At 41.3% G+C, this 23,992-nt stretch overlaps 1 protein-coding gene across 1 annotated transcript in view; it reads right to left on the bottom strand.

The window, feature by feature from the left end:
* Positions 1-23,992, bottom strand: part of ryr2a (ryanodine receptor 2a (cardiac)) — a 924,147-nt gene that overhangs the window by 311,020 nt on the left and 589,135 nt on the right. Inside the window, exons 49-58 of the mRNA XM_070890953.1 lie at positions 17,685-17,854; positions 15,723-15,943; positions 14,761-14,851; positions 13,996-14,136; positions 11,288-11,451; positions 8,635-8,713; positions 7,666-7,755; positions 5,737-5,874; positions 4,125-4,202; positions 962-1,037 (exon numbers count right to left, since the gene is read on the bottom strand). Of these exons, the coding sequence (XP_070747054.1) occupies positions 962-1,037; positions 4,125-4,202; positions 5,737-5,874; positions 7,666-7,755; positions 8,635-8,713; positions 11,288-11,451; positions 13,996-14,136; positions 14,761-14,851; positions 15,723-15,943; positions 17,685-17,854 (1,248 nt within the window). The remainder of the gene's footprint in view (positions 1-961; positions 1,038-4,124; positions 4,203-5,736; positions 5,875-7,665; positions 7,756-8,634; positions 8,714-11,287; positions 11,452-13,995; positions 14,137-14,760; positions 14,852-15,722; positions 15,944-17,684; positions 17,855-23,992) is intronic.

Genomic DNA, 23,992 nt, shown 5'->3' with positions numbered 1-23,992 from the left:
AACCGACCCAGCAGTTGACCATGAAGCAGAACCCATCACCCGCAACAGCCCAGCAGAACTCACCACCTCCAACAGCCCAGCAAGGCCAGCTGCGCAGCAGCCCAACGTGGGCCCAGCAAACGACTCACCAAAACCAGCATTTGGACTGAGATGATCAACCAGGGAAAGGAAGGCCCCAGATCGACTCACATTGTAAATGGTTACACTATTGACTTTGTGGGGGGGGGGGGGGGGGGCGGGGGGGGAGTGTTGTTATGTATGTAAACCTGCAAATATCATGTCTAACCACCAGAGGGCTTATTCCCTGGAGTCCCAAGGGATCCCACAATCCCTTGGGAGCACCTGTATATAAGGAGGCCTCACAGGCTGGAGAGGCACTCTGAGATCTGTAATAAAGGCCTACGGTCACACTTACTTTGAGCTTGCAGTATCCAGCCTGACTCTTTATTCAAGACATAACAAAGAGGAGGAAAATAGCTTAAAAACAAAAGACAAAGGTTTATACTCATAGAAGAGGATATATTGTGGTCAGGAGCGAGAAGATAAATGTCTCTCCAAGAGAAGTTAATCTAATAATTTGTGATTTACAAGTTATTTCTCTAATAATACTGAAAAACTGGATATTTTAATGACCATTTTGTAGGGTTTTTTTTGTTTTGGTCAGGAAATGCAGATAAAACTGTGATGATGTTACAAGATGTTGCCATTCCACAACTTCAAGACCAATAGGGAAGCACCAAATCAGATCCACTTAAGAGGATCAAAGTAGGAAAGCAATCAAAACTGGAATATAAACTCAAAGAGCTGAACAGGAATCCAGCACTCTGCCACAGGATTTGTCAAGCTACCAATTATTTAAAACATACATTTAAAATAATCAGAATGAAACTCCAGTAGTTAAAATCCAATAGGTTCCAGTAATCTGACAGTAACCTAATGATAAACTATCTTGTATCATTACCTTTAACTTCCAACTCGTTTTTCTTCTTTTTAGCCCAGATATTATGGTAGTTCTCAGCTAGAAGCTCTGCCATTGCCTGTGATAAGTTGCAAAGAAATGTTCACAGTCATCATCATTTTAAAATATTTTAAACTGTGAAGAATAATTTCTGGAGAAGTGGAAACTACAACACTGATCATTTACTGATCAAACTCAGCATCTAGATTATTCTTTTTTGTATAAGGAAGGACGTACTTTCATAACAAACTTTTTCGTCCAATAGAGTGATATGCCCAATAAATCACAGCACAAGTTAGAGATTGTGCATATTTTGATAATAATGGCGTATTTTTCAAACTGTTCGCCCCAGATTTTAACTCCAGGAAGATGGGGAGAGGTGTCAGTTTAAATCTCGTCTGCTGCTCCAGAAATGAGACCTGGGCTATTTTAACTCCTGGGCCTCCTTTAATTTTTTGCAGTACAAGTTTCCATTTTCAAACAACTTCTCAATATCAAGTATCAATAAATATGCCCAATCTACTTAAGAGATACTAGAAATACCAAACAGAGGAGATCATCCTCGCAAGTTTGCTGGTACATTAAAATGTAAATACTATAGGAGTTATAGAGCTTGGGAAGCCCACTATCTATTTCGTTTTTGGAATGATGAATTTTGCCATTCTCTTGGTGACGATCATAGGTGAATAAGTACAGTGAGGCTGCATATAGAGTGGTTCTTCTTACCATAGAGATCTCTGGGGACAATTTTCATCTTACTACCACTCTGCTTACACCTGTAGTTGTGGCAGGAACATTTTCAGAGAAGAAAACGGCAACTTACCAACCGAGGTTCACTCATTCCAATTTTTAGGAAGACCACAATTTAGGGGGCCAGCAGAATGATGGGGGTGGTTGCAAATGAATATATTTAAATGAGGGTCAGGTTCGACACTTAAGACCCCCAATGCAATATTCATGTCAATCAGCGCTGCCATCGCTACTCCCTCAACTCACTTACAAATCACGAGTGGTACATGTCAGGAGATGGCCATTGTGGTGTTACTTAAAGGTGTACTCATCTGCTCTAAATTAAAATAGGTTTCAGAGATACTTTGCGGGAAGTTTATAGTGAGTTTTAGCAAATTATTCAATTTTGAAGTGCTTATAGTGGCTGGACAACATTATGAAATCTTATGAAGCACTGGCAATGCACTTTTTTCCCCAAATGGGCATCCTTCTAGCAATCCCATTCTGGCTAGAGAGACAGAGAAGAAAGAGGAGCCGCAGAATAGGTGAAAGGGGCACATGCAGCAGCAGAGAGACCAGCTAGAAGACTTTGCCGAGGAACAGGTAAAGGAGGCTGTGCTTCTCGAGGGAGGCTGTCACAGAGTTGTCACCTCCTGCAACAAGTCCTGCAATCTACGGGCTGGCACTGAATTGCCTGTTGTAGTCAATGTCATTACGACCCTGAAGTTCTTTGTCTCTGGCTCCTACCAGGTTCCAACAAGGTTTATGAGAAGAATGAGAGGTGATCTTATTCTCTCCTTTTGAGGGGGCTTGACAAGATGGATGCAGAGAGGATGTTTCCACTGATGGGGGAGGCTAGAACTAGAGGGCATGATCTTAGAATAAGGGGCCGCCCATTTAAAACAGAGATGAGGAGAAATTTCTTCTCTCAGGGGGTTGTAAATCTGTGAAATTCGCTGCCTCAGAGAGCTATGGAAGCTGGGACATTGAATACATTTAAGACAGTTTCTTAAATGATAAGGAGATAAGGGGTTATGGGCAGCGGGCGGGGAAGTGGAGCTGAGTCCATGATCAGATCAGCCATGATCTTATTGAATGGCAGAGCAGGCTCGAGAGGCCATATGGCCTACTCCTGTTCCTATTTCTTATGTTCTTATGTTCTTATGATATCAGCAACATCTGTCCATCTGCAATTTATGCTTGCAAGAAATAGGTGACTGATGCTATGTTTGGTAAAACAAATCATCACTTGCCCCAAAAACAATCAGAAACATCAAGGTAAAGGCTCTGGAGTTCCCTCAGGTTATAGCTGTTCCCCCTAGTCCAGGGCTTCATTGACTGCACACACATTGCCCTGCTGGCTATTTTAGATAAGTCCGCTGCTTTTATGAATCAGAAAAAAAAATCAAAATGGGCATCCATTTTGATACCAGTAGTAGTATGATACCAGTCGCTCAATTGGATCTCGAATTACATTTACATCGGTGGGTTTCTTTTTCACACCATATTTTGTGAAGTCCAGATATGCTATATGGCTATAGAGAGACAGGAGGAAGAGGAAAAGCAATAGGTCAAAGGACCACATGGACCTGCAGCTGCAGAGAGACAAAATCGGAATAGTTTCTTCAGGGAGAGAGACCAGGAACTGTGGTGGAGCAAAAGGATTGGGGTATCCATATACACAAATCACTAAAACTAAGTGCACAGGTACAAAAAGTAATCAAAAAGGAAAATGCAATGTTGGCCTTTATTCTCAGAGGGGTTGGAATACAAAAGTGGAGAAAGGATGCTTCAGTTGTATAGAGCCATAGCCGAACCCCATCTGGGCACTGCGTTCAGTTTTAGGCAAGATGCATTGGCCTTGGAGGAGGTGCAGCGCAGATTCACCAGAATGTTACCGGGGCTTAAAGGGTTAAATTATGAAGACAGATTGCATTAACTTAGTTTGTATTAAGTTGGGTTTAGAAGGTTGAGAGGCAATCTGATCTTGATACAGTATTTCAAATGATAAAAGAATCCGATAGAGCAGATACAGAGAAGTGATTTCCTCTCGTGGGGGAGTCCAAAACAAGGGACATAATCTTAAAGTTAGAACTAGGCAAATTAGGAGTGAAATCAGGAAGAAGGTTTTCACACAAAGGATAATGGAGCTCTGAAATTCCATCCCAAAAGGGGAAAGAGCAACAGAGTGGGTATCATTGGATAGCCGGAACAGGCACGATGGGCCGCATAGCTTCCTTCTGTGCTGTAAGATTTTATTATTCTATGAAAAAAGGCTGTGAATGGTGGGTCACTTGAAATTTTCAATAAGAAAAGCTATTTCAATGCAAACGTGTTCCATTGTAATTCTTCAATTGCACTCGTTACAACAGGTCATACATTCACTGACACGCGCAACATATGCCCGAACAGATTAACTGGAGAAGGAACAACTTACATGCAGGTCCCTGGAAAGCGTAACATTGCTCATGTCAATTGGCCGAGGGCTGTAACCATGTGCAGAATCCACAGAAACCTGAGGAACAAGTACAATCACACTTGTAGTGGCAGTTGCAAAGAATGGACGAACATAGTTATCTTCTGCATCTGTTTAAATAAAATGAGTTATAACTGCAAAAAAGGCCAGCAAAGCAAAGTACAGTGGAAGCCTCTTAATCTGTTTTATTTACATTTTAATGGTATTTATTACTTTCACCTTTTCTCTGGGTCTTCCCATGCCAGACACCCTCTCGGATCAATGGAGACCAGGCAGGAGGGTTGCTCCCAGCCCTTTTGCAATGTCACTTCCTAACCAGTGCCGAGTCTCTTGTATGTTTTATCCAGTTGTATTCAAATAAAGTATTCCAGATTATGATTTTTGTTTCAATTGCATTTTATTTTTGCTGTATTATTTCGCCCGTTTCACTCTTTCGGAGGGCTGTTGCATCCACACTTTATTCTCCTTATTAGAATCAATTGGACCAGTGCCGTAAGCAAAAAAGGGGTGGAGAACACGCTGGGTTAAAGGTAACATATAGTACAGATACTGCATCAGTAAGTGTATGAGCAGCCGTTTCTGTGTGTACAACAGATGTTTACTGCAAGTGGGGTAAATTGTGTTTTCACCACAGCAGAGCTGCTATTCAAGAATTGATTGATAATGAATGAGTTGGTGACTGAGACAGATCCAATTCTGCGGATGAGATTACAGATGGCGATGACTGAAATGATGATTGAGAGGTGTCTGCCCTGTCGATGGAGCAGAGCAAACTGTCCTGGTGATGGTGGAGGGCAAGCTGTCCTGGTAATGGAGGAGGGCAGGCTGTCCTGGTGATGGAGGAGGACAGGCTGTCCTGGTAATGAAGGAGGGCAGGCTGTCCTGGTGATGGAGGCGGGCAGGCTGTCCTGGTGATGGAGGCGGGCAGGCTGGCCTGGTGATGGAGGAAGGTAAGCTGTCCTGGTGATGGAGCAGAGCAAACTGTCCTGGTGATGGTGGAGGGCAAGCTGTCCTGGTGATAGAGCAGGGCAGACTGTCCTGGTGATGGAGAAAGGCAGACTGGCCAGGTGATGGATCAGGGCAAGCTGTCCTGGTGATGGAGGAGGGCAGGCTGGCCTGGTGATGGAGGAGGGCATCGTGGCCTGGTGATGGAGAAGGGCAGACTGTCTTGGTGATGGAGCAGGGCAGACTGGCCAGGTGGTGGAGCAGGGCAGACTGGCCAGGTGGTGGAGCAGGACAGACTGGCCAGGTGATGGAGAAGGGCAGTCTGTCTTGGTGATGGACCAAGGTAGACTGTCCTGGTGATGGTGGGCAGACTATCCTGGTGATGGTGCAGGACAAGCATTTTTTTCCAAAAAAGGGATATTTGTTTTGCTTTTATTCTGTTTTTTTTTAAATGCGTGGCCAAAAACAGGGAACTGCAAACAATTCATTTTCCCATTCCTAAATACAATCAGTGGAGGTGTCAAGTGCCAAGTGGTTTTAGTTGGTAAAGACAGTTAAATCCATTCCAAACAGACCTGTAGCATCACTGCCCAATAGAAAACTCAGGTTGGAGTTATGTTGGTCTCACCTGACTTGACTGAGATATTCTACGTGTTCTGTTATGCAGGGCCATGGACTCGCCTTCTCGTGTTCTCGCAATTGTCCAACTCCAGGCAACCATTGTTTTTAGAGACTCCTTTATTGGCCAACGATACACTTCCTTGTCCTGGAATTTAATTAGAATTTATTTTAAAATTTGTATTTGTGGTTAAAAATATCAGATTGAAATGCCTTGAGGAAATCAATACATAGACATGTTGATTTGGTCTTCATAAGAGTGTGAAAAGAGAGTTATGGTAATCAAAGTTGCAAGTGCGAGCTAAAATTATAAATCATATTTTCAAAGGGGTTTTCATTTCACTGATTTCATGATGTAAAAACAATCCGTAATAAAATTAACCGAGGGAACATTAATGTTAGCTGTTTACAGACTGTCTACTAGTAATATATATTTAAATCTAATGTATATATCTGAATTTTAAGGCTGCAACGTAAGGTGTATTACACTATTTGCAAAATTGTCACATCTACTACTGTATTCTCATGTCCAATGAATTAGTTTGAGATTGACACATCCATTGCAAATGTCAGTATAATGTCCAACTGGACAATTCAACATTTTACGATCGTTCTCTGTGGGGGGGAATGGCCTGGAAGAATAGGAACAGGATGAGTCCACTTGTAAAATATTCCTGTTAATATATTCTTAATACAAAATAAATTGTAATTCAAGGTCCAGAAACATTCTCAAAGTTGTTCTTACAGAATTCTTAGATTTCAAAGCTGTGAACTAGAAATAGATTACATCACACAAAAAGTAGCTTGATTGTGTTATATTTATTAATACAAAATAAAATGATTGGGTCTCATTTATTATGTAAACTCTTGACAGTCCTTTTAAATAAATTGTTGAGAGATGAAAGGAATTTGACTCTCCCTTTCAAAAGGGAATTGGATAAATACTTGAAAAAGAGACATTTGCAGGGCTATGGGGAAAGAGCAGAGAAGTGGGAATGATTGGATAGCTCTTTCAAGGAGCCGGCCCAGGCAAGATGAGCTGAATGTCATCCCTCTGTGCTGTATGATTCTAAGATAAATGTTTGATTTATAAATATCAATAAAAATAAGACGTTTTCTGGCCAAATTCAGCTGTATATATTACAAGCTATCCAGAGAATCCCAGTTCGTAGTATATGCGGGCTTCCAGCTCTTGAAGTTGTAAGGCAGCCTCTTGACACCACTGCCCTCTTTGGTTAGCACAGTCAGGAGGTTTTTCTGTTACAGTGGCTATCAGTAATTGGTACAGATGACCTGAGATTTCCTGGATATATGGGAGACTTGTAAAGTACTGTGTACAACTGTGAGAAAGATTTATGTGTGCCTTTGTAATACAGATCATTAATCTCAGACAAATTCAGATTGTAGCAAACTTTGACATTCAAATCTCTCTGATTTGGAAACTCTGGATAAAAGCAAATTGATGGCAAATTTTCTAGTATATGCTGGTGTTTTGAAAATATATACTGTTATTATTTCCTGGTAATCAATTGTAGCTTAGCAAGAACATCCTTCACCTTTATAGGTGCTAAAGTTCACCAAACAATGGGCGTTATTAACCGTTCAATGCGGATGTTATCTCATATCACCTTCATTGCGCATCAGTATCCACCCTGGATCAAAGCTCTTGTATCAAAAAGTCAGACAAAATAGAATAAAAATTCCCTGACGAATTCCACGGTGTATATATCTTAAAACCAAATGGATCGATGGGAGTAATGTTGTCAAAGCTGTAACTTCATTTTAGGAATAAAATAATGATTATAAACTATTCAGGCTTCACTCTGCAAGTTTACAGCATCATCCTTTGACATTGTTATGTTTTAATCATTCCTGAGCATCCATTATTCTGTCTGCAATAACACAGGATGCATGAGATAAATATTTGCTTCCGACCTACCTTTTCAGACAGAAGTTTGAATGGTTTTAACAAAGGATGATCCTTGGCAGCCTCGGTGCATGTTTCACCATAAACCCATCCATTTGAAAACTGGTAAAAGAACACCATGTTAATTTGATCCTATTGCTGTTTGGGTATCATCCAAGATATCCTTTTAATCATTGTAGCAAACTCTTCTGAAACAGCGTCCTATAGTGGTTCTTTGGTATAATGTACTGGTACTCAAATATGCTGTGCTCAAATATGTCATGAAGTGGTAAGATGCAGGTGCAATGGAACGAGTCTATATGGCAAGTTCCTGGTGTTGTGTGGGATGGCAAGGAGAGGTGGTAAATATAGGGCAGGAAATTTACCACAAAGAGCATGGCACAAACAAGGGCCAGTCACATGTGCAGCATTTGTGCACCTCCTCGCGACTGACTCAACAGCTTAGGAGTAAAGTGTATGCTTACCCTCCCACCATGAGATAGTCTGTGGCCTGGGGGCGATTAAAGCAGATGCGAATGGGAGCATATTCAAACAAAAACTGCATCAGGGATAAAAAGTAAGAGCATCCTATTTTCCCTATGAAAAATACTCTTCGTGGGTGGAATGCTCCTATGACATGACTGACATGCAGCTTAGTGGGAGCAAAACAAAATCAAACATCACTGCAATAAATAAGTAACATATGCTCTTATAATTGGGTTACACGGTTTATAAAAAGTATAGCGGTGCAGCCTATTGGAATGTAACAATGGTGAGATATAGATTCAGTCCCATAACCACTGACTTCCTGATCTCGGTCATGCTGCCATAGGGAGGCGATGAGCAGTGACATTATGGAACAGGCCACTTATGTCTGTTGCTCAATGGCCAATCCCAGAGCAGCATGAGTGGAAGCTCTGGGGCAGGGTGTTCCCTCAGTTGCCTGCACTGTGCATCGTAGGGAAACCCAGGGAAGAATGAAAATAAAATAAAATGCCTTACCTTGTCCATTGCCCATTTGTCATGGCTGTGCTCTGCATATTTGTTGATAAAGTAATCCAACTTTTCTGGGAGAGTTGTACTGACAATGGAAGTGAACAAACAAGAGAAGTTACCTCCTGAACTACATGTTTATGTTAATATAACTTGCAAACCCTTTGTGATAACATTGGTCAGCCAGTATTAGTGCTGGAGAGGATTTTATTTTTCTGCCCTTCCCTCCCTCCCTCCTTTACTGCTGACTGAATGGCTTATGGAATTTTACACCTGTTTCATTTTTCTTAACTGAATGGTGTTACTAAACACTGAATCATGGGCTCAACAGTTTAGGGCTTCCAAATGTGATTATTTTTTTGCTACTAATTTCAATTTGGAAGACGGAACAAGAAAAGTTTAAAAGAGTAAGGGAAAAGGGCATGGGTATGGGACTAAATTGGGAGCTCCTTGGAGAGCCCGAACAGGTACCATGCGCTGTAAAATTCTACGATTCCAATAGGCAAGGTCCTTTCTTTCTGTTCTATAAAGAATACATTAGCTCCACAGAAATTGCTCTGCTCTAATGGGAAACCAGTGCTGAGTCTTCGGTTACCCTGGCATACATCTCATCTGCGCCCTCAGGAGCTGCTGGGTTAAGTAAGATCTACCCTAGCTCTATTTGGCTGGAGTACTCTCCTTGGTCTTGCAGTCTGTTGATCCTCTTGTGCCCCTACCTCCCAAACACTATTTTTCTGCAGAATTTCCTTCTGCTACTTTGTTTCCTCTGTACCTTTTGTGTTTTTCAAGTAAACGGTCAACACCCATATAGCAGGACACCATCATGCAAATGCACTGACTTGGAGAAGTATCTGCTCCACCAACCTTAATATTCGGAGTATAAGCCGGATTAAGAGCCTGATGGGCCTGGGGCAAACTGATCCAAATGGGTCTACAGTTATGTTTGTTCATGTTCATTACATTACATATATGATTTTGAGTATGAAAACATAGGCCAGTATATTCAACAATAAAAGCATATATTCTGTATCAAGTAGGTATATATTCTGGTATTGGTAAATTGCAATACGAGATTCCTATATATACATGCAAATTTCTCTCAATAGTACGTGAAATAAAACAGGCGAGTACATATTCTGTTCTGTATATAGGTACATTAGTGTATATAGGTACTTCTGTATATAGGTATAAACAAGTGAATCTATTTTACTCAGGCTTAATTTTCCTCTCTTATTGTCTATTCTATTCAGCCGATTTGTGAGGCCTTATATTTTGTTTCCTACATTTATTTGGTGGGCTTATGTTCTTTGGTGGGCCTGGGCTGCAGCCCCATCCGCCCCATGGTTAATCCACCCCTGACTATAAGGCATCCCCAGTCTTTTGCAATCATTTCCCTAAAGCTATACCTCACTGCAGCAGTTAGCTCAGTGTACTGGCATTTTGGGACATTCGCCTATTTGGTATGGCTTGGAAAAGATTTTGTTTAATATGTTATCAAAGGCTTATGCTTATAAAGGGTTAACTCCCCTTTAGAATGGTGATTACGATGATTCCCGAGATAGGATACAGATGGCAGGCCAGCCACCATAGACATCTACTTTTATTGTTATTTTAGCTTTGATACAATTAAGGTCATAATGGGCTAGCCAAGGTATCTCCTGCCAGTATAACAGAATCATTTTCATTCATTATGCTTGGCAAGGGGCTTAGCTTTACAGACATACCAACACCCCAAGCTTCCACACCAAGGGGTAGCTTTTCATTCAACGTGATAACTTTGAGTAGACTAGGCCTACATTCTCCAGAGTTTAGAAGAATGAGAGGTGATCTCATTGAAACATACAAAATTCATATAGGGCTTTTGTTTATTATTATTCATTCCGGGATGTGGGCGTCGCTGGCAAGGCCGGCATTTATTGCACATCCCTAATTGCCCTTGAGTAGGGGGGTGGTGGTGAGCCACCTTCTTGAACCACTGCAGTCCTTATGGCTTGACAGGGTAGGTGCAGGGAGGATGTTTCCCCTGGCTGGGGAGTCTAGAAGAATTGGTGACAGTCTCAGAATGAGGGGTCAACCATTTAGGACAGAGGAGGAGACATTTCTTCAGTCGGAGGGTGAATTCTCTACTATAGAGGGCTGTGGAGGTTCAATCGATAAGTATATTCAAGGCAGAGATCAAAATATATTTGAATATTAAGGGAATCAAGGGATATGGGGGAATCAAGGGATATGGGGACATTGCAGGAAAGTGGAGTTGAGGTAGATCAGCCATGGTCTTATTAAATGGCGGAACAGGCTTAACGGGCTGATTGGCCTGCTCCTGCTCTTATTTCTTCTGTTCTTTGATTGAAAGCTCACTGGGCCAAACTTCGACAGATTTGAGGGAAGGATCAGAGGACAGTCTTTGCTTTTCCTTTGTTTTTGTTCCTTTGGAGAAAGAGAAAAATTATGCTTACAAATTAATTTAAAATGTGAAAATTAAAAATTAAAAAAACTTCTGAAGTGTCTCTTCTCTTTCGCTGAAAGTTGCAGTTGTGAGCTATCACCAAGAATTTAATGGCATCTGTTTGCACAGGTGAAGGCTGCTCCTGATCAGGATGGTGTGCCATAATGAATTAGAAGTTTCAGAAAACAGAAGTGTTCAAAAGCGGCCTAATCAAACCTTGAGGTATCTACGGGTTGTGGGTTGAAGTTTCCTTCGGTATCCACTGAAGATTGTTTCTCCATCATTGCCACATAGTTGGATTCCATGTAGTCTGGGGGCAGGGCCCCTGCAACAGCACTCAGACAGGGCAAAGCCAACTTAAATAACTCCTGTTCATATTTCTGCAGAAAGACACATAGGAACACAAAACACCCAATTGATCTCATGAAAATGAAACACGTTATCTGTAATTCCTCCACCCCTTTCACTTTGCTCAATCCAAATAAAAAGGATTAGTTGTGTTCCAGATTCCAGTTCTGACGAGGCATTTAGGTCCAAAATGTTAACCTTTCCTCTCTTTAAATGCTGACAGACCTGCTGTGTTTTTCTGCATTTTGCTATTTTTATTATAGACTTTCAGCATTTGCAGTTTTTTTTTAACCTTGTAAACATTCATGAATTTTTAATTACTGTACTATTAGTATTTTAATCTACTTTACTATAAGCATAGGTGTAAAATGGGAACACTTTCTGGGCGCTGGATCCCATGCCTGATCCGTGCTGCCAATATCGCCATACTGCTCCTGTTTTTAGGAGGCTGCCTGAAAGCAGTGCTTGCTCAACATAAATATGTAAAAAAAGGTCCTGCGTTTGTTTGAGAAATAATGTTTTGAGGACCCTTCTGCAATATTCGTCAAAGACTAGGCGGAGCTTAGGTTTTGTTGAATATTGCAGAAAGATCCTGAGAAGGTTCACGAGACAGGTTCCTGGGATGAGGGGGCTTGTCCGGTGAGGAGAGATTGAGTAGACTAGGCTTATATTCCTGAGAGTTTAGAAAAATGAGAGGTGATCTAATTGAAACATATAAAATTCTTAAGGGGCTTTACAGGGTAGATGCAGGGAGGATGTTTCCCCTGGCTGGGGAGTCTAGAATCAGGGGTCACTGTCTCAGAATAAGGGGTCGGCCATTTAGGACTAAGATGAGGAGAAATTTCTTCACTACAAGGGTTGTGAATCTTTGGAATTCTCTACCCTAGAGAGCTGTGGAGGCTCAGTCGTTGAGTATATTTGAGACAGAGGTCGATAGATTTTTGGAAACAAAGAGAATTAAGGGATATGGGGACAGTGCAGGAAGGTGGTGTTGCGGTAGAAGACCAGCCATGATCTTGATGAATGGCTGAGTAGGCTCAATGGGCCAAATGGCCCACTCCAAATGGCCTACTCTAGGCTCCGCAGCACTACTGGGGGCCACTGTTATCCCACAATCATGATCGCAGCTTCCGCCTTTTTGCCTTGCCCCCACCCCGCTTTCCCCCAGAACATACTAGATCGCCCCTGCCGGTGAGGGAGGCAGCTATAATTGGTCCTGTGAGGAGCGGCGAGCTGCCTCTGGAGATCAACCCATTATTAAATTTGGGGGACCCTTGAGCTGACCTGTTTGAGTGCACGTTCCAGTCGCACTGCCTGTTCCACGACCATAATCAGGCACTGACCAATTTCTACCCTAAGTTACTTTAATAGTACTTGAAAATCTTATTAGCGGGTGTTCAAGTTACAAATTATGGGCAGGCACACCCATAACTATGTATAGTTTAATAACTTATCACAGAGCTTTTTCAATAAAATGTTATCTCCTTTACTTTTTGTCATTTTAATATGATAATTTTTTTTGTATTTCCAGGCAGCTCCTCACCAACACACTTACGATTACAAAATATATCCATCTTCACAGTGTCAGTGAGTCACAAAAAGAGACAATTAGACAAAGACAGTGGCAAATTATTAAATTATATTATTTTGAAGCATTAACAGTCAGTTCTTGGCATGGGGTTGAGAAATTACTCGCAGCTCCTGGCCTTGAATAAATGTTATAAATTACAAGCACTTGAATTATAAATGGGATTGGAAATAAGGCATTGTACCGAACATAAAGTTGTATAAAAAGGAGAGCATGGAAGTGACACTTTCTCATAACAAAAGAAGTCTGGTTTCCACCATTATGCAGACTACCTATAATTAGATAGTGTCATTATTAAAGAAAGAAAGCCAAATCCAGTCCAGTTCTTATCACCTGCCCACCGATGGTTTGGAGAAAGGAAGACTTGCATTAATATAGCGTCTTTCACGACGACCGGACATCTCAAAGTGCTTCACAACCAATGAAGTTATTTTGGAGTGTAGTCACTGCTGTAATGTGGGAAACACAACAGCCAAATTGTGCACAGCAAGCTCCCACAAACAGCAATGTGATAATGACCAGATAATCTGGGTTTTTTTGTTATATTGATTGAGAAATAAATATTGGCCAGGGCACCAGAGATAACTCCCCTGCTCTTCTTTGAAAAAGTGCCATGAGATCTTTTACGTCCACCTGAGAGAGTAGTCGGGGCCTTGGTTTAACAACTCATCTGAAAGACAGCATCTCTGATAGTGCAGCACTCCCTCAGCACTGCACTGGAATATAAGCCTAGATGTTTTTTGTGCTCAAGTCCCTGGAGTGGAACTTGAACCCACAACCTTCTGACTCAGAGGCAAGTGCGCTACCAACTGAGCCACAACTGACACTGTAAAAGGGAATGGACCTACCATCCGAAGATTGTTTTGAACTATTACTCCAGACAGTATTAGCGAAGTCGACTTTAATTTTTAAAAAAAGGTTGTTTAAAAAGAGCTGTTCGTATGTTGGATGGTAAAACAGAAATCCAATGTTTAGTTTACAAACGTACCTTCTGGGACAGGGCATCAAAAATACCCCAGAACAACTTCCTGGACAAGTGAAGCTCTTCTTCTGAGGCTGCTCCAAAGCTCCCCCAGCCTCCAGGGAGACAGTAATACTTCCAACATCTTTCATAATGATTGGTCAGTAACTGGAAGAGATGGGCGACAGTTGGTTACTGAATAAAAATTACTATTTTGTTTTAAATTACACTTATTCTGTTCCTTTTCCCAACCCTATTATATAACATGCACTATTCCCAGAGAAGAAAGCTGACAGATAACCTGTTCCCAGGCCTCCACCGAGAACGCATCGTTGGAAGGTGTACAAGAGTGGCAAAGGAACCAGATTTCTTGACTCAAAACTCTTACCACAGTTTTAGTGCAATGCTGTTTTCTTCATTTGATAAACAAACTGCACTATTCATTTTATTCTGCTCTAATCTTGTATTTTTTATGTGCTTTTTCTCCTTCCATTGTAGCATCTGGTGGTACCAGGCTTCTGATAAAGCTACTCTTGCAAGAGTGCATCAGGGGGCCTTGCCCTCAAATGCTTCATTACTCCCCTCTGTTCCCCCATATGGGGAAGCAGCAAATCTGCATCACTGTTCCCTATTCATATTAAATTCAAATTGTTCAGTCATTTTTCTATATGTTTGTAAATTGAAAATAGCAGACAAAGGAATGTTGCATGAACACACCAAGCATACAGCTGTTAATATCAGCAACAATAATTGCTAGGCTTTAAAGAACATTGAAGCAAAACATAAACTTACTTTTAGAGGCATCTTTGCATGTTCATTCAGCAGGGGGACATCAAACACCAATCTCCTCAACAGGTGCTGCATCATGGATGGTCGTAATTGGCTGCGTAGACAGGGAAATCTCGAGAAATATGTATATGATTCCTTCTTGCACTTACCACTACAGTGACACTCAGCCAATCCTACATGCAGCAACACAATAGTTACATAGACCCTCAACACAATGCTGCACAAATATTATTATTCCTTTTGTTAAATTGAGAAACCAAAATAAGGGCCAAGACCCGTACACTGAGACAACACCAAGGGCGAAATGAGCAAAGAATGCACAGGTAAACCAGGAAGAAATGATTAGAATATGGCAAGTTTTGGTCTTAAAGGTCTCTGGATTGTAAGAGAGATTGAGGGGGATGAGGGGTCCCATAATTTTGAGGATCTGGGGAAAATATGAGTTAGCGTAGGAGCCCATGCTGACTGCAATACCACAGGAAGGAGGAAGAGCGTGTGGGAGGCATATTTGGAACTTAGCAGCAACGAGAGAGCAAAGTTCAGAGCAGCACTAGCCATCAGCGTCCTTCAGAAAGTGGGATGCTAAGAATTTCACAGATATTCCTAATGCGGACTCATCAGGAGCTACATGAGGAGCTGTTGCACTGCGAGTGGCTTAGCCAGTCACATGATGTTCACAAGAATCAATAAAACCCCAGTTAAGTGAGTTCAGGTTCTCCAGGATGAGGTGTACAGTTGTGAACCTGGTGGATGAACTGGTAGGGTTCAGTTGATTGTTAATCCTTTGTTAATAAACCAGCTAGTTCTTTACAGCAAATGTGAATTCTTAAGCAAAGACCCCATGAAGCAAATACACTACACAGACGATACCCAAAAACACAGAAATGTATGCAATGCATTGCACCATTGCCATACATAGCTTGAACCTAAAATACTTGATTGTACTCTAGCATTCTATAACTTACCTACAGATTGCAAGTAAGCATTCCTCAATGGCATCCCTCTGGGCCTTAGTGAGGGAGCATCCTTTAGACAGCCTGTAGACAGTGTGCAACAAGGAATCAATAAGGGACGCATGATGCTCAGTGCCAGCGAAGAGTGGGGCACACTTAGTTAACAGCGGCAAAACAGCAGTGCACAAGTAGCGATTCAGTGCCAATGCCATATCTGTAGCGCTCAAGGCAGCCTAAAGATGAAGAAAAGAACAAGCAAACATGCTTACAATTACTGTATGTTATCCACCCAGTAACAGTAGTCACATGCCCTTAGTTTGGGCAGACTGATGAGCTTGAGAAAACCCGTTCAAAAATTCCTCCTACCTCAATAAACCGCTTCAATGCACATCTTGCTCTGGTTGCCATCCCGCATGTCCTAACATAGATAAAATTCTTCCCCTTTCCCTCAGGCACTTTACTACTGTAACCCCAAGTCTAATCTGCCCACAATCGGTTTCTCTGATAAACTGTGCACTGGCAACCCCTGCCCACATACTCTGTTTCCATAATCCCACCTCATTTGTTTGTTCAATCCGTTGTTGATTGGAACAGAACTGGCTGTGAAACATTCAAACATGTAAGAGCTTGGACAACTCGTACAGGTGATCGAGGAGTTGGCATCAATTAATTCTCTACCAATTGGTTAGACATAACTCATGTACAATGCCAGCATCTACTGTAGATCTACTGTACCAATGCCACAGAGCTCCTGTATGAAACGGGGTGTGCACAATATGTGGCTTGTATCAGCCAACCTTCAAATGTAGTGACAGAGAGGCAAGCACTTTAATATTGCTCATTATTCATGCTCATAGATTGCAATAATTTGTTGTTGTTTTGATGCAGCTCTTTAGTTTAGGCAGTGCCTGTACTTTGCAAACTGGTATAATTTCCCCTTCAATTAAAACATGTAAACCGCCCTCACTGTCACTGGCTTGCTCAGCTCAGAATGATGATGTAACGTTGTTAGGGATCTAACATCAACCATACAATTGATGGGTTTTCCTAATGAAGTGACCATAACCTATTTTCTACTATAGACACCAACTAGATACTTTTATAAATACACATTCTCACAGTGGAGTCTTATCTGCTGGAAGGGAAAACACTTTGATATTAAATGGATGCAAAATCGGGGGGGGGGAGGGGGCATGCACCCACATTCCCAATATGTGCTCACGGTGGGTGAGCCTCTGCGTTGGAAATGTGAATTCGTAAAATTATCCCTCACTTGTTATTTTGGAAGTGCCGTTCCTGGTCCTGGAAAGTGGCCAGTTGTGCAGAGTATGATATAAAGATTGACAACTGATACTGCTGTGGTGTCACGAAGTTTATGTACTATATATACAGGCTGCAATGTGTTTATAGACTTGTGTGATTTTTCCAATAGGTTTTAATGCTGTGCCGATGCATGTCTTGAGTGATGCTCCACCTTTATAACCTAACATTGTGCTCTACACTTAGTGTCATAAGTGAGACAGTCTTGTAACAATTAATACTTCATTCTCATTTTCAGCTGCTCAAAGTGTTCACTTCTAGACAGAACCCTACTTTGGGAAGACAAATTCTATAATTATACTACTGCATGTACAGCTCAAATAGATATATTATTAAAGTTTCATATGCCCATTATGCCGAACAAAATGCTGATGAAAAAATCCCTACAGAGTGGCTATGTGAAAATTATACACATCCACCATTACACTTTACCGAACTCCGAGTAACAACAGGGAAAATGAACTTAATTTTTTTTTAATCCAATCTCCTGGAAGTATCTGTTGATATTACAGCTTGATTTCTTTATCTAGTAGTCAGTCAGACAGATTTATTCTCAGTGTGAATTGCTGAATCACCACTATACTTGTATCACATTGACAGAAACATGCAGAGACATGACACCAATTAAACCTCAGAGGCCTTTTATCTACCCACCGTGTCCAGTGAGGCTGCAGCACGGAGGTCTGGAAGAAAGCCAACCTCCAGCAGATGTAAAAGGAAATCTTGCTCTTCAATCCCATACACCCGCTCTAGGAACAAAACCATGGCTGCTTTGTGATCAGGGCAGAATCCTGCTGACATGTCTGGCTCCACAACTGTCCCATCTAAAAGGAAACATATATTTACTAAATATTGAAGATATTAACAATCTTTTTTTTAGATAAGCCCAATAAGATTTTTACCAACTTCATGGGGCTGGATTTTCGGTTGTCTAACGCCTCAGTTAGCAGTTAATAGGAGCGTATGAGGTTACCGACCGGGAGCGCAGCGTTTAGTGCCCGACTGAAAATTCATTAGAAGCTCAAAGAGGTGCAAACCAATAGGGCCTGGCTGCTGACGATCGCTCCCATCATGACGTATTCCTGTTGCAACGCCCACACTTGCGCCCCGGTCGGATAATTAGGTGCAGCCGACTCATTTAGCGGCCTCCAAGAACAATATCTGGAAAATAGTCGGTACAGGCTTGCAGAGTCGTTAACTGGTGGCTACTTAAAGGGATGAAGAAGCGCTTCCCTCGGAGGTCACAGTCAGTGCAACGTTTACACACAGCATGGTGAGTGAGCCTCCGAGTTTGCAGCGGCAGGCAGAAATAAGAGTTCAGCTTGAGAAAAAGTGATTTTGAAAACTTTAATGGGTGCATTAAGACTCGGCTTTTCCCGGGATCTGAATCGGAGTTCGGTGCATACGCAATGACTCGGTTAAATTTAGTGCCAACATTTTCGTTAGCATCTCCCCAGCTCTGGTGTGCAACGGCTGATTTAGCGCCCCTGTCTTCGACCGATTCTGACGAATTTCTGGGCGGGAGGTGCAAACTTTTTCAAGGCACTAAAAGTACTGCTCCGTCTGGATTAACGCCACAACAGAGGCGCGACCGAATTTCTCCTCCCATTATTTTTATTTTTCTTTTCTTTTCTCAATGCACAAACAGCTGAAAGAACCACCTCTGTTCTGATGATGGCGCTCTTAGGTCAGCCACAAGCATGGAAACCCAGCAGAGGTGGAGAAACTAAACCCACAGTTCTATCTCTGTCCACCTAATATTTACAGTAAGATGGGAGCAGGGATTGCATGATTCCTTTATCAAACAGAGATCAGTAAGCAGGTAGATTTTACCCAACGTATGCAAATCAACGGAGCAAGCATTTAGAGAAATAAATTGCATTTACCTCTTAAAAATAGTCAGCCTTCCATAATTTCCATGACATATCAATTTAACATTTCACAAACAATGAAAAACATATAAATTATCAAGATCTGCTCGCTTGTGGAATAAAGTTTGTACCCGATATCCTACATCATGTAGCTTCTCTATAACAGATGTAATCGCCTGCCAGTGAATGATACACCTCATGCTTTGTCCAATTTGTCATTAGGTTGTTGAGAATGACAACTTGCCTCATTTTCTTGGTCACTTGTTGAGATAGAACCTCAACAGGGCCAACAAATAGCAAAGTCTTCATATGAGACTTCACTGCAAACATGGTACCAACAGTCAAAGTAAAAGAAACAATGGGTTTGAGTCATCAAATAGCTGAAATACATATTAAGTTCAAAAGTCGCTCAGCCTCTTTGACTTTTAATAGCAATTATGCTCCATCAAAAGTAACAAAAATTTAAAATCCAATTTAAGACCCTGAAAATAATTCCAATAAAACGGAGACATTTTTTCTTCTTCATTACACGGGCAGCAATCTGGTTGAGCAGATCGCCCGCACGTTACAGAATCCATTTGATTTTCATTCCAATTAAGCACATGGGTTTAATCCACTTGCTGTTTGAGTATTCACGAGTTATACTGTCAGCTGCACTGCTGGAACAAAAATGAGCCCAAACTCTTTGATGTGCCATATTCTTTTTCCATTGGCTGACCCTAACTTCAGATCGTTAAATGTCACTACATGGGACGGGAGTGAACAATCTCTTCATATGGTCAAATTGGCCAAGTAACCTCACAATTCCTCTATATTTCCCCATAGAGGTCATCTCTGTGCTTCGGGTACAAATTATAACCAGCAGTAGTTTAACTGCAGTGTTGCCAGAAACTGCATTTAAAGAAAATAGTAAGGATGAAAATATTGTTCCAATGCAACAGTATATGCAAATTAGTTCACTAAGATTTCTCCTCCACAATCAAACTGTATATCATTGCATTAATGTGAAACAATTCTGTTCAATTGAGCCATAAATGTTAATGTTTTGCACAGACTAGCAGCATCCAGAATATGAAGTTATTTATTTCAAGCAATATGTTCCTTTTTTTTGCAAGATTGTTCTTTCTACATCTATTTTAATAACCTAAGTACCTCGTTTACATCTAAAATATGAGATACGTTGTCAATCAAAATAATCTGGACACCACCATGATTAAAAACCACAACAAATGTAGGCTGACTATGAGAATAATATGTCTGACTTGTTCCCACTCATCGACCATATTTTGATAGAAGCTAGAACATAATGGTGCAGCAATTCCTTCAGGCAATCAATAATTCTTGTTGGCAAAGGAAGGCTAACGACATGCAGTATAAGTACTTCGTAAATTATCCAAGACTTTTTTCACCAGCTCAAACTCAAGATCTTAACTGACTCACTGCCTCCATTTCCTCTACACTTGCCAGGGCCCTAAAAGTACACATATTGGCCAGAATCTTCCCAGCCCTGCGAGTGCGGGTTTGGAGGCGGGCCCGCTATAAAATTGGCCCTGATTGACAGCGGGTCGGGATCCTGCTCTGAACCCGCCTCCATGCGAGTTTTTCAGCTGTCAGGTCGGCGTTCGGACAGCAAACCGGACAGCAAGCGGCGGGACAGGTAATTAACATCATCCTTGGGTTTCACGCCAGGTAAGTATGTCGAGTTCTCATTGACTCTCCATTGCTTTGGTTAGTTGACAGCTGCAGAAGTGTTTTAAAAGCTACCATTTCACAGCTGTTTACTTTTCAATGTCAGAAGGTGAGACCGCACCTGGAGTACTGCGTACAGTTTTGGTCTCCTTATTGAAGGAGGGATATACTTGCATTGGAGGCATATCAGAGAACATTCACTAGGTTTATTCCCACGATGCTGAAGATTTTGTGAATGGCACATTTAGTGAGTTGGTCTCACCGCAGGCAAAGGTTACTGTGATATATTCACAGAGCACAAGTACACACAGCTCCTAACATGGCAAGCAGCTCTGTCGGAAGCCTCCGGAATCTGCCTGGTTCTCTTTAATTATTAACTCTGCAGTTGCAGTACACAATATGTCCACATCCACAGTGTAGAGCTACAACATTACAAGCTTACAGATATTACACTTCTCCCTCCTTAATGAAGAAGCCATCATAACAAACATCATACATAACTTTCATATTTATACATAACACAGGATGTAAACTTTTTTCCCCCCCATATTTACAAATTTAACTTTACCACTTGTTTTCTGTTTCGAAGAGGATACCTTCGCTCTCGAACAGAACCTTCCAAACATGGTGTCGAATCCAAACTCATTTGAGGCTCATCCTGAGGAATGTTTTCCTCCACGGAATTTCCTTGATTTTCATTTGAACTCACTCTAACTTCAGGCTCTTTGTTTTCCTGGCTCGGACTCAGACTTTCATTCTGATTCTCTCCTGGATTTGTTTCCAGTTCATTGGATTTAGGATTTGCTACTGGTGTATCAAAACTATCTGATGAGTCAGAAATAATTGAATCATTCCCACTTTCTACTCCTTTCATGTCTGTAGGTAAAATATGATCAATATGAACAAACCTAACCTGTCCATTATCAAACATCTTTACCAAATATGTGCGAGGACCACATATCTTCACCACTCTTCCTGGTAACCACTTTAACCATTTATGGTGATGGTTCTTCACTCTCACTTTCTGGTTTAATTTCACACTTCTCTCTTTTACTCTACCTCCATCATGATTCTCTTTCTGTCTTAATTGTTCTCTTCCACGGACTGTGCCAAATTTAACAATGAGAATCTGGTTCGTGGCTGTCGTTTGAGAAACAACTCTGCTGGTGTTCTACCAGTAGTTGTATGAGGAGTATTTCGATTTGCAACTGTCGTTTCCTTGGACTTGGATCTAACATTTGTTTTCTGAGTGCACGTTTTATAATTTGTACAGTGCGCTCTGCTGCACCATTCGAAGCAGGATGGTATGGTGGAACCTTTGTATGTTTCACACCATTTTTGCTTGTGAATTGTGCAAATTCTTCTGAACGAAATTGTGGTCCATTATCCGAAACAATTTCTTCAGGGAGGCCAGATGAAGAAAATAATCTTCGTAAAATGTCCAATGTTTTACTTGTTGTTATTTTCCACATTGGGAACACCTCAACCCACTTCGAATGGCTAGCAATCACAATGAACAATTGTTGTCCTTCCAACTCAGCAAAATCAATATGTAGCCTGTGCCACACCCTGGGAGGCCATTTCCATGGCTGTAATGGTACTGGTGGTGGTTGCTTGCTTACCGATTGACATGTCGTACACTGACTCACGATGTACTCTATATCTTTATCAAGACCTGGCCACCATAAATAACTGCGTGCAAAACTCTTGGTCATGCACATTCTCAGGTGCTGGTCATGGAGGTCTCCTAATAATTTGGACCTGAATTTATTTGGTATAACCACTCTTGCACCCCACATGATACAATCTTTATCGACTGATAATTCATTCCTACAAATGAAGAATGGATGTGTATCTTTGTCTGTTACCTGGTTTGGCCATCCATTTGCAATATACTCATACACCTTTGACATCACTGGGTCACGTTTGGTTGTTCTATCAATCTCTTCAGCTGTGACTGGCAGTTCATCAATGTATGAAAAATAAAACACTTCTTCCCTATCGGATGTAACTTGTGATGGGGAAGGCAATCTATACATTGCATCAGCATTACTGTGATCAGTTGATCGTCTGTATTTAATATCGTATGTATATGCTGACAAAATCAAAGCCCATCTCTGTATTCGGGCTGCAGCTAATGTTGGAACTGGGGACTTTGGATGGAGGATTGCTGTTAGGGACTTATGGTCCATAACGATGGTAAACTTATGACCATACAAGTATTTATGAAACTTCTTGACCCCAAAAATGAATGCCAAAGCTTCCCTTTCAATTTGCGCATAATTACTCTCACTGGCACTGAGAGTGCGTGAAGCAAAAGCAATTGATCTCTCCTCCCCACTACTTGATACATGAGAGATTACTGCCCCAACTCCATACAGAGAGGCATCACATGCTAGATTAATCTCCTTAGATATGTCACAGTGAACTAACATGGTGCTCTCTACCAATTTGCTTTTACACTCCTTGAATGCTATTTTGCATTCTTTTGACCACTTCCAATGGACCTGTCTTTTCAAAAGTTCATTCAGTGGATGTAGTACTGTAGCTAAATTTGGTGGGAACTTCCCATAATAGTTCAAAAGACCCAAGAATGAACGAAGTTCAGTGACATTCCTGGGAGTGGGTGCATTTCTAATTGCATCCAACTTTTCCTTGGTCGGATGTAAACCATCTTTGTCTACTTTGTAACCGAAGTACTCCACTGAGTTTTTAAATAACTCACACTTACGAGCCGACACTCGTACTCTGTGCTTCCCTAGCCGTTTGAGGACTTCACTCAATATGTTATTATGAATTTGCCTATTTGGTGCTGAAATTAGTATGTCATCCAAATGACATATTACCCCTTCAATACCTTGCAAAATCTGGTTCATCACCCCTTGGAATATGGCCGGGGCGGAAGACACTCCAAACGGTAGCCTATTAAATTGATATAGGCGTAGATGAGTATTTATAGTCAAACATGACTTGACTCCTCATCTAGTTCAAGCTGTAAGTAGGCATTCGTAAGATCCAGTTTTGAGAAGATCTGACCACCTGTCAGTGTTGTGAACAAATCTTCTATATTCAGCAATGTATTGGGGACATTACCCTCTAGAACCTGGTTTACAGTTACTTTATAATCACCACACCTTACCATCGGAATTAGGTACAACAATAAAAGGTGTAGCCCAATTATATCGATCTATCTTACAAATAATGTTCTCAGTCTCTAGTCTTTTGAGTTCTTGCTCAACTTTCTCCTTGAGTGGATATGTTACGGAATGTGGCTTGTAGCAAACCGATCTAGCATCCTTCTGTACCCTGACATTCGCCTTGAAGTCTTGGATCGGACTGCCTGTTTCACAGAACACCTTCGGATACTTCTTGATAACCTTAACCGTTGATGAAAATCTTGTT

The sequence above is a fragment of the Pristiophorus japonicus genome, chromosome 9, assembly GCF_044704955.1.
Source record: "Pristiophorus japonicus isolate sPriJap1 chromosome 9, sPriJap1.hap1, whole genome shotgun sequence".
NCBI classification, from domain to species: Eukaryota; Metazoa; Chordata; class Chondrichthyes; family Pristiophoridae; genus Pristiophorus; species Pristiophorus japonicus.
The sequence above is the reverse complement of the archived record's forward strand: the minus strand, read 5'-3'. Positions and strand labels throughout refer to the sequence as shown.